Raw genomic sequence first — 16,256 nt, forward strand, 5'->3', positions numbered from 1 at the left:
GTCTTTTCTCTCCCACCACAGACACCACAGACCACTACGACCCGGACTACGACTTCCTGCACCAGGACCTGTCCAGCCTGGAACAGATGCCTCCCCTGCCGGTGGGGGGGTGCCTCAGCCCCCTGCCCGAATCCCACAGCGAGTCCTCCTCCCCTTCTCCGTGCCCCGGCCCACCACTGGCCCAACCCCACTTCACCCCTGCCTACCCTTCCCCCCAGCCGTCCCTCCAGGGCTCCTCCACGTCCCCCCTCTACTCCCGCATGACTCCGGCATTGCCGCCCCCCGCCCTGCCAGAAAAGAAGCGCCGCAGCGGGGCCAGCTCGGGCATCTCCGACGGCTCCTACTCGGGCTCCTCCTGGCGTGTCTCCTTTGAGCGTCACCCGTCCCAGTATGACAACCTCATGGAGGAGGACATGCCGCCTGTGCCCCCCTTCCCCCTGTTCACGCCTGGCGTCTCGCCCATGACCCTGTGCCACTCCGGCGATGGGTTTGTGTCTGAGTTCTGTGCCAGCGAGACGGCAGACGTCCCCCAGAGTCCACCCCCACTCCCCGAGAAGAAGAGCCGCCACAGTGAGTATCTGACGCCAAGGGGAGGGAGAGAGGACATAGCAAGTATTACACACACTCTGCTGATACCAGAGTTAAGAAACCCAGGGTGTTGCCCCAAATACACCGGACTGGATCCCTTAGTTATGTCTGAAATACACATGCGTGCCTCCTGCTATAATGGAATGATAAAACCATAGTATTAAACAAAATGTATATGTTTTTTCTCTCTCTCTCTGTAACATATAAGGTGTGGCTATGTTCAGACTAGGGACCTTATTCGCCTGGTGTGTCTGTCTGATACATGTTTGTAATCCCTGGCATTTCTGCCATACTTATGTTCCAGTAGGATTTGGTTGTTCCACCTTGCTCTCAACCCTCTGTCTGCTGCTAGCTAGACCATCATAATGGGTCAGCCATGTTGGACAGGACATGCTGCTAGCTAGACCATCACAATGGGTCAGCCATGTTGGACAGGACATGCTGCTAGCTAGACCATCACAATGGGTCAGCCATGTTGGACAGGACATGCTGCTAGCTAGACCATCACAATGGGTCAGCCATGTTGGACAGGACATGCTGCTAGCTAGACCATCACAATGGGTCAGCCATGTTGGACAGGACATGCTGCTAGCTAGACCATCACAATGGGTCAGCCATGTTGGACAGGACATGCTGCTAGCTAGACCATCACAATGGGTCAGCCATGTTGGACATGACATGTTGCTGCTGCTAGCTAGACCATCACAATGGGTCAGCCATGTTGGACAGGACATGTTGCTGCTGCTAGCTAGACCATCATGATGGGTCAGCCATGTTGGACAGGACATGTTGCTGAATGGAGATCAGTTGGGAGTTCTATGCTCTTCATGTTTGTGCTGCAGGGTGGCCCTCGGGCTCTGTGCATGTGTGTGGATGAGTCCACATCTGAGACTCCTGCCATCTGTGTGTGCGCACACACACACACAGACCTGGAGGGAATCACCGATGTCAGCCCTTTGAGTTCACATGGAATAATACATTTGTTGATGGATTGTGTGGGTGAGTAGAGGAGTGGACTCTCCCGGCCGTGCAGAGAATGAGCATGTGCTGATTGACCCTCTCAGCGGAGGTGTTGAGGGGTGGCCATTATGATAATCAGCCCATTCCCCATATGGAGCGTCACTATAAAGAGCTTACAGCCAGGACCAGCATGATTGTGCTGCACTTGTGCCTCCCCTGTTTATTTAGATTTCCAACGGCTGAGCACTATTCTAATAACTAAATGGTCAGGGTTTCTGCTAGGGCTAACCCCATTTAGTCGACTTTTACGTTACAGCCGTATTCTAAAATGGATTATTTCCCCTCATCTATTTACAGACATTACCCTGTAATGACAAAGCAAAAACATGTTTTTAGAAATTGTTGCTAATTTATACAAAAAAAATCTGAAATCTGAAATGTACATAACTATTCAGAGCCTTTTTTGAAGCACCTTTTGTAGTGATTACAGCATCGATTCGGTATGGCACCTCTGTATTTGGGGGGTGTTTCCCATTCTTCTCTGCAGATTCTCTCAAGCTCTGTCAGGTTGGATGGGGAGTGTTGCTGCACAGCTATTTTCAGGTTTCTCCAGAGATGTCTGGGCTCTGGCTGGGCCACTCAAGGACATTCAGAGACTTGTCCCGAAGCCACTCCTGCATTGTCTTGGCTGTGTGCTTAGGGTTGTTGTCCTGTTGGAAGGTGAACCTTCGCCCCAGTCGGAGGTCCTGAGCGCTCTGGAGCAAGTTTTCACCAAGGATCTCTCTGTACTTTGCTCTGTTCATCTTTCCCTTGATCTGGACTAGTCCCTCCTGCTGAAAAACATCCCCACAGCATGATGCTGCCACCACCACAATGCTTCACCGTAGGGATGGTGCCAGGTTACCTCCAGAAGTGACACTTGCCACTCAGGCCAAAGAGTTCATTCAGACCAGAGAATATTGTTTCTCCTGGTCTGAGAGCGCTCTGGAGCAAGGATCTCTCTGTACTTTGCTCTGTTCATCTTTGCCTCGATCCTGACTGGTCTCCCAGTCCCTGCCACTGAAAAATATCCCCACAGCATGATTCTGCCACCATGCTTTATCGTAGGGATGGTGCCAGGTTTCTTCCAAATGTTATGCTTGGCATTCAGGCCAAATAGTTCAATCTTGGTTTTATCAGACCAGAGAATATTGTTTCTCATGGTCTGAGAGTCTCTGGGTGCCTTTTGGCAAACTCCAAGCGGGCTGTCATGTGCCTTTTACTGAGGAGTGGCTTCTGTCTGGCCAGTCTACCATAAAGGCCTGATTTGTTTTTTTTTCCTTCTAGAAGGTTCTCCCATCTCCACAGAGGAACTCCAGAGCTCTGTCGGAGTGACCATCATGTTCTTGGTCACCTCCCTGACCAAGGCCATTCTCCCATGATTGCTCAGTTTGGCCAAGCGGCCAGCTCTAGGAAATGTCTTTGTGGTTCCAAACTTCTTCCATTTAAGAATGATGAAGGACACTGTGTTCTTGGGGACCTTCAATGATGCAGACATTTTTTGGTACCCTTCCCCAGATCTGTGTCTCGACACAATGCTGTCTTAGAGCTCTATAGACAATTCCTTCGACCTCATTGCTTGGTTTTTGCTCTGGCTTGCACAGTCAACTGTGGGACCTTAACCTCTCTAGGGTATGTGGGACGCTAGCGTCCCACCTGGCCAACATCCAGTGAGATTGCAGAGCGCCAAATTCAAATACAGAAATACTCATTATAAAAATTCAGAAAACAAAACATATTTTACATAGGTTTAAAGATTAACTTCTTGTGAATCCAACCACTGTCAGATTTTAAAAAATGCTTTACGGCTTTAAGCATACCGTACGATTATTTGAGAACATAGCAGACAAATCATTACAAACAGTAACCAGCCAAGTAGAAGAGTTACACAAGTCAGAAATAGAGATACAATTAATCCCTTACCTTTGATCTTCATATGGTTGCACTCAGAAGACATTCATTTACTCAATAAATATTTATTTTGTTCGATAAAGTCTCTTTATATCCAAAAACCTGTTTGCGCGTTTTCTTCAGTAATCCACAGGCTCAAAACAGGCAGACAAAAAAATCCAAATTGTATCCGTAATGTTCAAAGAAACATGTCAAACGATGTTTATAATCAATCCTCAGGTTGTTTTTAGCCTAAATAATCGATAACATTTCAACCGGACAATAACGTCGTCAATATAAAAGGTAAACAAGAAAGGCACTCTCTCGGTCGCACGAATGAAAAAGCTCTGTGAAACGGCAGGGTCCACTCATTCCGACTCTTACTCCCTAATTTTTCTGAATACAAGTCTGAAACTATTTCTAAAGACTGTTGACATCTAGTGGAAGGCATAGGAACTGCAATTTGAGTCCTAAGTCAATGGATACTGTAATGGCATTGAATAGAAAACAACTACAAAACCAACAAAAAAACGACTTCCTGAATGGCTTTTTCTCAGGTTTTCGCCTGCCAAATCAGTTCTGTTATACTCAGACACTATTTGAACAGTTTTGGAAACTTTAGAGTGTTTTCTATCCAAATCTACCAGTTATATGCATATCATATCTTCTGGGCCCCGAGTAGCAGGCAGTTTATTTTGGGCATGCTTTTCATCCAAAATTCCGAATGCTGCCCCCTACCCTAGAGAAGTTAATAGCCTACGGATTCCGTTAGCACCGAGCCGCATGCAACGGCAAAATGTCGGATAAAGCAATTTCACAGATTTGTCTGCTGTAATAAAGGCTTTACAAAAATATTTTTGTTCAAGTCTATTACTTTAAATTAGTGTTGTTTACACTGTTCCAAACAGGCAGAAAAATGATATTGTAATCGAACAGCACCTGTTTGTCGCACGTATAATGCCGCAGCTCTCACTCCTATACCCTAATTTTTCTGGATCTCCGGTAGTTTCCACAACGAAGTCAAATGTCTTCCACTGATCTGACTTCCCTTTCCCTCTCCTGGGCAACCAGTAAACATTCACCCATTTCAAGTTTCTTTTTCACTTCCTCCGCATCCATTTTGCTGTCAGGTGTTACTGTGTTCAAAATTTGTTAGAACCAATTTATTGATGTGATTATGATAGGCTATAGGTCAGGCCCTATTGGTCACATATAAAGAGAGCAAGGGTTGAGGGAATAGGGAAAGTTTTTCCTAAACACATTAAGGGATTTCGGTAACAGAACTTTCCAGTCAGAAACAAGTAAGAAACTAAATGGCTGACATGATGTTGCAGCTTCAGCATGGACAGCGCAATAAACACTTGCTGTGTTGTGGTGCCTTTTTAGTAGGCAGGTGAGTGAGACAACATGCGCCAGTCACACAGGCCCTTGCTGTCATTTTTTTTAACACAGTATGACCAACATGGTCTTTCTTGGGTAATTTTTTGTCTTGATTATTTAATAAAACAGTGTGCCTAAAGCATCAGACAAGCTCTATGCATATGTAGTTGATTTTATTCAAACACATAGGGTTTGTTTGTCTGTGTATGGAAAAATAAGTGGTCAAAATGTTAAATCTATTGGTCGAAAGAACAGGACGCCTCTCGGTCGACCAAGATTTTTTGGGGGTCCGGGACTGCCCTCATTTCCCCCAAAATATGCTTTTCTTGTTTTTAAGTGGAGCTGGTTTGAATTCACTTAATGAACATTCTTCGTTCCACTTTCAATTTCCAATGTTAGAATTTACGGGATAGAGAGAAGTTCTCAGTTTTAAACCAACGTTTGACATGTAGATTAAAAAACACTGTAATACGGTTTGAGATTCTCAGGACACTATCATTGTCATCTGCTAACGTTTTGTCATGATTTTTTTTTTTTTTTTTTGTGTGTGCACACATCTCGCCCCCACAGTACTGAAGTACATGCAGTTTGTGGAGGACTACTCGGAGCCCCAGCCCTCACTCTTCTACCAGACACCGCAGAGCGAGAGCATCTACGAGCAACGCAACAAGCGCTTCCAGGAAGTCTACAGCTTCAACGACTCGTATAGCAGCAATGACTCTGTTCACGAGCCTCTCCCACCCCCGGCACTGCCACCCAAACAGAGGCAGCTGGTGAGTTACAGCCCAACAGCTCCACCTCACACACTGACGCCCACACCGAGGCCTCACACCCACCAGTAGCACAGCGTATTGTACAGCAGCCCACCCTGTACATGCACATCCATCGCTTACTATGCCTTTTGGCCCAATGCATATACATTTAAAGTAACTAATTTTCTCATGATATATTGTTCCAAGTCTGTAAGATTGAGTGGCGAGTGAGTCCATAATCTTTTATCCCATGCATATATAATGGAGGAAGAAAAGCAGGGTGAATTGAAAGTCCTGAACATCCAAATGGCAGGCGATGCTGCAGAGCCCTTGGTAGTGGTAACACATCTCCCAACACTACTTCTATACATAAAAATCCATTTAAATGCTTTTTCAGCATCAGATTTACAATCCAGTTCTATGGTAGAATATAAATTGCTACGATTTCTGTCACAGGAAGAGGGGGGAAAGTACCCGGTGGCATAAGACGATTGGCCTTTTGTACAGACTAGTTCAACACCCATCTTACATCCCACCACAAGGCTTGCCTTTGATTTCATCACTTTTGCTATTGTTGTGATTGTTTGAGACCTCTGCAAGGCTGTAGTAGTTCAATTGAATGTTGTTATCTCCGTAACCAGACAAAGTAATTGATATAAATGAGGAAATCCGTGCTCAAGATTTATCCACGATTTACAAATATGATTTTTTTTTTTTACACGCTATATCTAAAGCAGATCAAAATGTGAGAAACATTTCTGCACGTTTTGTTGTTTGGTCTTGGGGATTACTGCATCCGAGTACATATTGGGTGTAGATTAAGACGAGTCACATCGCAGAATTCTCTCTGGAGCAGGGAAAGAAAACAAGGATTGGTTTGAAGCTATAAATGTAGGGAGGGCGAGGAAAGGGTGTTTTGTGTTTCATGTAATCAAAAAGTTGTTTCTGAGCTGGCTGTTGATAAGTCATGTCCACTGGGTGTACTTTCTGATTCCTGGAATGAATAGACTTCTTCCCTGAGCAGAAAGTCCACCTACCACTGGTCCAAAGCTGAGAAAGTAACTAGTTACATACGTTTAGGCAGTTACATACGTTTAGGCCAGTCACCTGCTTTGCACAGTATGTAGGCATAGCTCGAACTGCAACAGTAATTAGTTTGTAAATTAGGTACACAATATATAGGATATGGAATCCGAGCTAAAGTATTTTAAATTGCTGTCGAGTACCCAGCCGAGTTTCAAAATTGTGTGGTCGATGAATCTCATTTAGGCCTGGCTCTCTCTGGTAAAGCATGTGGTGTTGCTCACTGTCGGCTACATGTGTTCTCGGGTCTGAAATATCCATTCCCTCCCTAACTCACTGCAATTGTCATGTATGAGATGGAGAACGTTTCTACGTTTTCCCTTTTACCACGACGTTGTGTTCAAATTTTGCATTTGATTTACTGTCCAATCTCTTCCGTCTTATGTTGTTGCTTATTTTCCATTGCACTCATCAAATCTCATTCCTTTTTGTCTTTCTGGAAAGCCCACTCTCCATCAGAGCGATTCGTAATACTGAGGTAACCGTAGAATATTAGAGAATGCTTAGGACTAGTGTGACTCTACTTTAACCCTTTGTCTGCTGTAACATTATTTTAGTCCATCAAAGCCTCTTCTTTCCTGCTGCTTCTATTGTGTGCTTAACTATCTGCCTAAACCTACATCTTCTTCCGCTGACTAACATCTCCCACTGCACTTTTATCTCTGCTCCTCTCTCTCGCTCTCTCCCTCTCTACTTTCTTCCCCCCCTCTTCCAGGCCTCCCACTCTGCGTCTCCCTCTTCCTCGTCCTCATCCTCTCTCTCCTGCCACCTCCAGCAGTCGCAGGCTGCGGTGGTGGAGGAGGTGGGGTCTGCACTCAGCATGTCCGTCTCTAACTCCTTCCTGAGCCGCCAGTCCTCCCTGACCACCCCCATGGTGAGTGACCCTCAATGGGCCTGTCTGTCTCTCTACATCTGCTTCTCTGCTCACTCTCTACAGCAGACTTGACTTCAAATAGTGTTTTTATTTCTAGAACTTTCTATATTTGAACTTTATTTAACCAGGCAAGTCGGGGCTAAAGTGCGGGGCTAAAGTGCGGGGCTAAATAAAAAAGAAAGGGGAAGCTTCATTGAGCCTGTTTAGTGTAGAGACTCTCTCTCTACATGATCTGGCTCTGTGCCCCCTTGGAGAGCCAGATGGGCGTTTTTTTTTTGCAGCTTGTGGTGTACTCCACTTGTCCCACTGCTCCCAGGCAACCTGGATCGAGTGCAGAAAAACCAATACTAGTTGAACCCTGGTCTGCTCCGCTTCAGGCTCCGCTCCGGCTTTAGAACTAATAATCCAGCGAGTTCATTTATTAGCCGTTGTACACGACGTGTTCGGCTACTAATAAGGGAGTATCTGGGGCAACAACATGCGCACACACTGACAAACCAACTTTCATTCTTCACTCTCTGCCAGACCTCTCTATGTTTACACACTCCTAATGACAATCGTTGTCAGAGAGAAAGGGTGCACTTTAACATGTGTTTTTTCATCCAGCGTTTGTGAAATGTGGCACATGCAAAGCATACAGATCAAAGAAGATTCAGACCAATATGAGTATTGCAGTTATTTGAATCAACCGATGTCATTCCTTTTAAATGTGGCTCTTGAACCCCATCCGGGATTATTAAAGTATACAAGCCTATCAAAATGCATGTTCACTATTCTTTTCTGCCTAATGATGTAATTTTGGAGCAATGATGAGGATGATTGACTTGGTCTTGCTGAAGAACGGTTTATCCTTGTTGCAATTAAACCCATATGCATGGGATATTCAACAGATATTACAACAGACTTATTACCACAAGCACATTTTGTGAAAATGTCATTTTGAAGAGACTTGAGTTGGAATAGGAATTCTAGCCACTAACTAACCAGTCAAATAAACAATATAGCCTACAGTCATATTGTTTTCTGATGGCAGGAAGGCCAATGCTTCTTACTTCAATTATTTATTTATTTCTTTACATTTTTACTCTTTAAAATTTTACATCTCTCGAGTAGGTTTGAACTTAATCTCTCTTTCTCTTTCCCCCTTTTCTCGCCCTCGTTCACTCAGCATAAGACAATTCTCAGGTCCTATTCTCAGGACTTTGCGCCTCTCTGCCTGTCATCCATTCCATATCTCCTCTCATCTGTCTCTTCCCACTCTCCCATTGTCCACCAATCGCAGAGCATGGACCTAGCTGCCCCGGGCACTGGCGGCCCTGACCCTGTGCTGGTGGCCAACGGCTCACTGGACAGCTCTGGTGGCTCTCTTGCAGTCTGCCTTCCCACTGACTCTTCTTTCTCTGACACTCGTCAAACCTCTTTGGTGAGCCCTAGCTGTGTGTTGTGACAAGTGTTTGACAATGGGATTGTCTATGAATCGTTCGATTTGGGGGGGGCAGATCTGGAGTAGGTTCTAAACATTGTTTCAATGTCAGGACTGTGATGTTCTTATCCTTGAAAATAGGCCCAGCCTTAAGTTTTAAAAAACAGGCTGTAGCCTATGTATGCTGTGGTGATTGGAACAGTTGGTTCTTAGTGGTTTCACTTGAGATGATATAGCTACTTGTTTGTTTTAACCGGCTTACTGCGAGCAGCTTTCGCATTCGCAGTATACTTCTTTTTTTTACACATTTGCTTTTTCCTGGCATCTGTCATTCTCTTTGCTGTCCTCCTTTTTCCTCCGTAGAGTGAAAGCGCTAATGAGGAAGTCGGGGAGGGAGAGTACGTCAATCTGTACTCATCCAGCCAAGCCAAAGGAGACGGGCCGCTCTCCCGCCGAGTAAGTAGCGTAGCCTTAGCAGAGAGAGGCGGCATGAGAAAAAGAAGAGAGCGGAGAGAGCGGGGTGCTTTCACAAACACAGTGCACCATGACTGACAGCGGACCTCACAATCTAACCCCATTTTGAACTCGACCTGACTTCTCAGGGTTCACCGTCTCTTCGACCGCTTGGCATGCCCTGCTTCGCTGACTTGTCTGTACATTACCATGGGTTGTCCTCCCTTTTCCAAACCCCCCTGCCACTGGACTGTCCCCATGTCCTACTATAACCTCAAAGGACTCCAAAGTCACCTCCTGTCATTGTCTGAATGAGGGTTTGTCTCCAAGTCACAGTGAGACATTTTACCACGTTCGCATACTTGACATTTGGCCGTTAAAGCCACCGGTGGTTGTCTCAGGTCCAGATCGTAGTAACTAATTTCAACTGGAAGCATTAATGGCTTTGTGTTTAGTCCCTGTGCTTCACTTATTCCATCGGGCCTTTTATCAGGGATGATATAATCCAATAAAATGACTAATCGCCCAGTTTACTTCTTAAATCATTATCACTCAGTTCTCCCCACATTAAAAAAAACACTGGCCTATTAGAGCATCTGCTTTTGGGGTGGAGATGGGTTGTATGTACAGGGCCTTCAGAAATGATTCACACCCCTTGACTTTTTCCACATTTTGTTGTGTTACAGCTTGAATTTAAAATGTATTAAATTCAGATTTCGTCACTGGCCTTAACACAATTCCCCATAATGTCAGAGTGGAATCATGTTTTTTCCAAATGTTTGGAAATTCATTAAGTCATTCAAAAAGAAAAGCTGCAATGTCTTGAGTCAGTAAGTATTCAACCCCTTATTGTTATGGCAAGACTAAATACATTCCGGAGTAAAAATGTTCTCATAATACACAACATGACCAAAAGTATGTGGACACCTGCTCGTCGAACATCTCATTCCAAAAAACATGGCCGTTAATATGGAGTTGGTCCCCCTATAACAGCCTCCACTCTTCTGGGAAGGCTTTCTACTAGATGTTGGAACATTGGTGCTGGGACTTGTTTCCATTCAGCCACAAGAGCATTAGTGAGGTCGGGCACTGATGTTGGGCGATTAGGCCTGGCTCGCAGTCTGCGTTCTAATTCATCCCAAAGGTGTTCGATGGGGTTGAGGTCAGGACTTTGTGCAGGTCAGTCAAGTTCCACACCGATCTCGACAAACCATTTATGTATGGACCTCTGCACGGGGGAATTATCATGCTGAAACAGGAAAAGGCCTTTCCACAAACTGTTGCCACAAAGTTGGAAGCACATAATTGTCTAGAATGTCACTGTATGCTGTAGCATTAAGATTTCCCTTCACTGGAACTAAGGGGTCTAGCCTGAGCCATGAAACAGCCCCAGACCATCAAACTTTTCCAAAAAACTACAGTTGGTACTATGCATTCGGGCAGGTAGCGTTCTCCTGGCATCCGCCAAACCCAGATTCGTCCATTGGATTGCCAGATGGTGAAATGTGAATCGATTCATCCCTCCAGAGAACGCGTCTCCACTGCTCCAGAGTCCATTGGGGGCGAGCTTTACACCACTCCAGCCGACACTTGACATTATGCATGGTGATTTTAGGCTTGTGTTGCAACCGAGGACAGATGATTTTTACGCGCTACGGGCTTCAGCTGTCCCGTTCTGTGAGCTTGTGTGGCCTATCATTTTGTGGCTGAGATGTTGTTGACGTTTCCACTTCACAATAACAGCACTTACAGTTGACCTGGACAGCTCTAGCTCTCAGCTCCAGCAATGCAGAATGAACTTTGTTGTAAAGGTGGCATCCTATCACTGAGCTCTTCAGTAAGGCCATTCTACTGCAACTGTTTGTCTATGGAGATTCCATGGCTATAAGCTGGATAATGAACCCCTGTCAGCAATGAGTGTGGCTGAAATATCAGAATTTGAGGGGTGTCCACATACTTTTGTATATATAGTGTAAGTTGCATGGACTCACTGTGTGCAATAATAGTGTTTAACATGATTTTGAATCTCTGTACCCCAAACACACAATTATCTGTAACTTCCTTCAGTCGAGCAGTGGATTTCAAACACAGATTCAAGCACAAAGACCAGGGAGGTTTTCCAATTCCTCGCAAAGAAGGGCACCTATTGTTAGGGTTAAAAAAATAAAAACAGATATTGAATATCCGTTTGATCATGGTTAAGTTACACTTTGGATGGTGTATCAATAGACCGTCACTCCAACGATACAGGAGTCCTTCCTAACTCGGTTACCAGAGAGGAAGGAAACCGCTCAGCGATTTCACCATGAGGCCAATTGTGACTTTAAAACAGTTAGAGTTTAATGGCTGTAATAGGAGAACTGAGGATGGATCAACAACATTGAAGAAAAAATACTTCAAGTTTACAACAAGACACTAAAAGTAATACTGCAAAAATGTGGCAAAGTAATTCACTTTTTGTCCTGAATACAAAGTGTTCTGTTTAGGGCAAATCCAATACAACACATTACTGAATACCACTCCATATTGTCAAGCATAGAGGTGGCTGCATCATGTTATGGGTATGCTTGTAATTGTTAAGGACTGGGGAGCTTTTCAGGATAAAAAAAAAAATGGAATGGAGCTATTCTAATGTATTGACTCGGGGTTGAATACTTATCCAACAAAGATATATTAGTGTTTTTATTTTTCATAAATTCTAACATTTGTAAAAAAATTCAAATTAAATAAAAATGTTTCTTCCACTTTGCCATTAGAGTATTTTGTGTAGATCATTGACAAACAAATGCAATTTAAATCCATTTTAATCCCACTTTGTAACACAACTAAATTTGGAAAAGGTCTAGGGCTGTGAATGCTTTTTGAAGGTGCTGCATAGAGCCCCACAGTGGAGGTGTCATAATACCCGTAAAACCTAGCAGTCAAACTAGGAAATGGTTACAATTATTTTTCCACCGTTCGTTTTTTCCGATAGGGAATTTAAGAAACACTTAAAATAAGGGCTGTGTTTCGTGTAGCCTTACCCTGGCGTGACGTTCTGGTAACCATGTCAATCCCTCTTAGCATTTCATTTTTGGGGAGTAAATACAGGTGAATATATTGATAAAAGTCACCTTGTCCTAGAGAGATTTACAGTTATCAAAACGTCATGCCAGGGTAAGCCTACGGTACACCCCAAAAAAACAAACATTTGATGTGTTTCTATAATCCCCGATCAGAAAAATAAAAGGTGGAGAAAAAAACGATTCAAACCATTTCTCTTATCTGTATATTTACTGTTACACTTGCGCTAGAGAAGTAAGGCTGGAGTTATGCATGTATGCATACAGCATTTGATAATGATAGTGTGTGTGAACTACCATTTGCCTGTTTTACTCAAACCTGACTGAACAACTCACTGAATACTAAGTTGCTTAAACAGCGTAACGTACGATCACATCGACCTTAACTAAAAAGGCATTTTTCACCTTTTAACATGACCTCGGGGTCATGTTCATTAGGCACCAAACAGAAGAACATGTACTGAAACAGGGATAGAAATGTCCAATAAGAATCTCACATTTTAGTTTTCCACTTCAGAACCATTTCCAAATGTTTTCCATTGCGTGCCCTAATGAACATGAACTTAGGCTGCTGGATTTGGTGCGAGACCTGTCCATGTCCTAACTACATTGTGTGTCATTGTCAGGACTCATCCGCCATAGATGACTCACTGGAGGACACTGCCTCAGAGAACCCACTGTGCGAGGACACGTGCAATGACAGGTAAGTGCCCATGCCATGACGGACTGTGCCTTCGGTTAGTTCATCATTCTCCATTGTTCCTACTCTCGATTGACAATAGTAAGGATTTGACGATTTAACAAGTGAACCCATAATGATTTTGATATCTTAAATCACCCTCTACCCTCTCCCCCTTTTCGCTATAATCTTTTTTTCTATCTCTCTCAGCCGAAGGCAAAAGTCCTCAGAAGAAGGGCCGAGTAGCGAGGAGACGGATGAACTTTCCCTCATCGATCACATGGACATCATGTCTCGGATAACACTAAAGCAGGAGGTAAACGTGCTTCTTAGTTTCTACTATTGCGGGTCAGTCCGTTTGACCTCGAGGCTCTTTGAGCTCAATCCGTTTATAATCACAGGGAAGGCCTCTTTCTATGAGATACTTCATAGGAATCTACAAGAAGGATACTCATAATACTAAATAAGCCTCCACCCCAAAGCTGCTTACAGAGAGCCTGTCCTCTGCTACCCTATGCCTCTGTAACTCAATGTTACAATCTCACAGTAGATAAGTATGTGATTATCGGCGAAAAGCTAGAGTTGGCATGGCAAGGTCAGACCGGCTTTAGTAGAGCATATCTCCTTATAGATAACCCTCTCACGGCTAACAAGTCTGGCTTTTCAAAACATATTTTTTCCATATTGTCGGTACGGTTTAATCAGGATAGTCACTTGTAGCGCTACACTGGGACTCATCACGAAGTCAACGCTTAGGCTAATCCTTTCTCCCCGTACAACTTTTTCATCTGTCCGTGTGATACCAGAGCGACGACGGTCCAGATGTCCGAGCCGGATCGGGGGATATTTTATTAGTCCACGCCACAGAAACGGACCGCAAAGGTGTGTATGTATGACCTCCGTAGCGCACAAACACACACACAGACAGACACACACATCCCCCAGAGGAGACTAGTACATGTGGTCTGTGTTCACTCAGTAGGGCGGGTCTCTCCCCACACTCCTACTTCAATACCTCATAATTACTGGAATCAACAGCACTATATGTCGTGCTTCTGTATGCCAATGTTTTGCATATAAAACAAAGTCGTTTTTTTTAAATGTTTATTTTGTGATGACCTATCCGAGGTTGAATGTGTTACTGTCAGTAATACGTCTTTTTCCCCTAATAGACCCAGACTTTCCTTCCCTCAGATGGGAGCTCTTGACAAACGAGAGGATATTTAGTGATCTCATGTGGGGTCTTCTTTTCCAGATCTTGTCTTGTACTGTGAGGCTTTCCTGACGACGTACAGAACATTTATAACCCCCGAGGACCTCATCAAAAAGCTGCACTACAGATATCCTTTCCATGCTTCACATGTAGTCAGTCACAAGGGTCACCCACCAAAAAAGGCTTCAGAGAAAAGTATTCTGTGGCCCAGGAAATGTAGATCATTTTATGAATATGAACACTGTGTGTTAAAACTTGTAAAAGTTGCACGTTAATGACATAAATAAAAGGTACAGTTTTGAAATCAGCGCATTTTGGGTCATTTCCCCTCATTGAGGTTGCCATGTTACAGCTTGGTTACAATTGTTACACATGTTCCGTTGTTCATGCTTGCAGAAAGCAACTTGTGTACTGGACTGGAGAAATTCCGAAATAAGCTGTTCAAAGGTGCTAAATATAGTTTTCTCCGATGCCAGAACAGCGCTTTATGTAGCTGTCAGGACCTTGAATGTTTTGAGAGCTGTGTTACCTAGCAAACGTTGTGCGGTCTTTAGTTTAGCTAGCAGTCAATAGCAATGATGGCCCTTGTTATGCTAAATACAGCTGCTAAAACATCTTATACTGTACATGCTTAAAACACATTTTCTAATTTAGAGGGTTCACCTGGATCAGTGATGGACCTGTAACGTGTTGCTTGACCTTATGCAAGGATGAACAAATAAATGTGCAACTTTGACATGTTTTGAACCACAGCGTTCATATTCATGAAATGATCTACGTAGAGAAGAAACAGATTTTTGGTGGCTTGCCCTTGACTAATGTGGACAGAGAGCTTCCTTCAACAAAGCCTGCTTGGTTGAGACAATAGGGAATGGGAAGCAAAATCCTTACGATAGACGTAAACACTGAATACTGTAAGATTGGAGACTGTTTGTTTCGCTTAACCCCTCCACACATACACCAGATTTAGTCACAGCCCAGACACCTTCAAGAAGAGAGTCAGCAAAAACACCTTCTTCGTTCTGGTCCGTGTGGTGGACGAGCTGTGGTGAGTTCCCTGGGCTGTCATTTGACTAGAAAACTGTCTATCAAAAACCTACACTCTGCAAAGACCATCTTTCATGTCCTGATTCTTATTCGCATTTCCTTTTGCGAAAAGGCGGGGGGGGGGGCTTAACTGGTCATGATTCATTTTCAATGAAACGCCTCGTGTCTTTTTCCTGTCTTTTTTTTCTCCTTCCCCCACCGCTCTCATACCCCTCTCTCATCCCTTCGTTCCCTCGGCTTTGGAACTGTGTGTGTGTGTGTCAGTTTGGTGGAGATGACTGAGGACATCCTGAAGCAGCTGATGGATCTGGTGTTCAGGCTGGTGTGTAACGGTGAGCTGAGCCTGGCCCGCGTGCTCCGCAAGAACATCCTGGACAAGGTGGAGCAGAGGAAGCTGCTGCGCTACACCAACTCCCTTAAACCACTGGCCGCGCGAGGTGTCGCTGCTAGGTAGGCCCGCTCACAATTAGCAAAGGAGAATACTGTGACCGCTAAAACCTTGCATTTTGTATTGTTTCCGAGAAAGTTACCATTTAGAAATGTTCGGCGCCGCAACAGTAACAGAATTCTTTGTTGCTTTCTGAACATTAATGTATCACAGTGTCTAGTTCGAACTCTGGCCATATTTACTTTTTTCGTTGTCGTCTTTAGACCGGGGACCCTGCATGATTTCCGCAGTCACGAGATTGCTGACCAGCTAACTCTCCTGGACGCGGAGCTCTTCTACAAAATTGAGGTAACTCATCCAAGCATGTCCTTCTCCTCTTGCATATGCTGCCCCTCTCTAAAAAAAAGTCCTTATTCGCGTCACTC

The 16,256-nt window shown here is 44.3% G+C and overlaps 1 protein-coding gene across 4 annotated transcripts in view; it reads left to right on the forward strand.

The window, feature by feature from the left end:
• LOC115140648 (rap guanine nucleotide exchange factor 1-like) overlaps positions 1–16,256 on the forward strand; it is a 48,167-nt gene that overhangs the window by 24,899 nt on the left and 7,012 nt on the right. For 2 of the 4 annotated variants that reach the window (XM_065026509.1, XM_065026508.1), the window contains exons 9-19: positions 22–570; positions 5,428–5,630; positions 8,849–8,989; positions 9,353–9,445; positions 13,131–13,207; positions 13,394–13,499; positions 13,990–14,065; positions 14,439–14,523; positions 15,352–15,444; positions 15,708–15,893; positions 16,095–16,179. In XM_065026509.1, the coding sequence (XP_064882581.1) occupies positions 22–570; positions 5,428–5,630; positions 8,849–8,989; positions 9,353–9,445; positions 13,131–13,207; positions 13,394–13,499; positions 13,990–14,065; positions 14,439–14,523; positions 15,352–15,444; positions 15,708–15,893; positions 16,095–16,179 (1,694 nt within the window). Of the gene's footprint in view, positions 1–21; positions 571–5,427; positions 5,631–7,407; positions 7,567–8,848; positions 8,990–9,352; positions 9,446–13,130; positions 13,208–13,393; positions 13,500–13,989; positions 14,066–14,438; positions 14,524–15,351; positions 15,445–15,707; positions 15,894–16,094; positions 16,180–16,256 lie in introns of all 4 variants that reach the window. The other 2 variants (XM_065026511.1, XM_065026510.1) reach the window with 2 other exon arrangements.

The sequence above is a fragment of the Oncorhynchus nerka genome, linkage group LG13 (assembly GCF_034236695.1).
Source record: "Oncorhynchus nerka isolate Pitt River linkage group LG13, Oner_Uvic_2.0, whole genome shotgun sequence".
NCBI classification, from domain to species: domain Eukaryota; kingdom Metazoa; phylum Chordata; class Actinopteri; order Salmoniformes; family Salmonidae; genus Oncorhynchus; species Oncorhynchus nerka.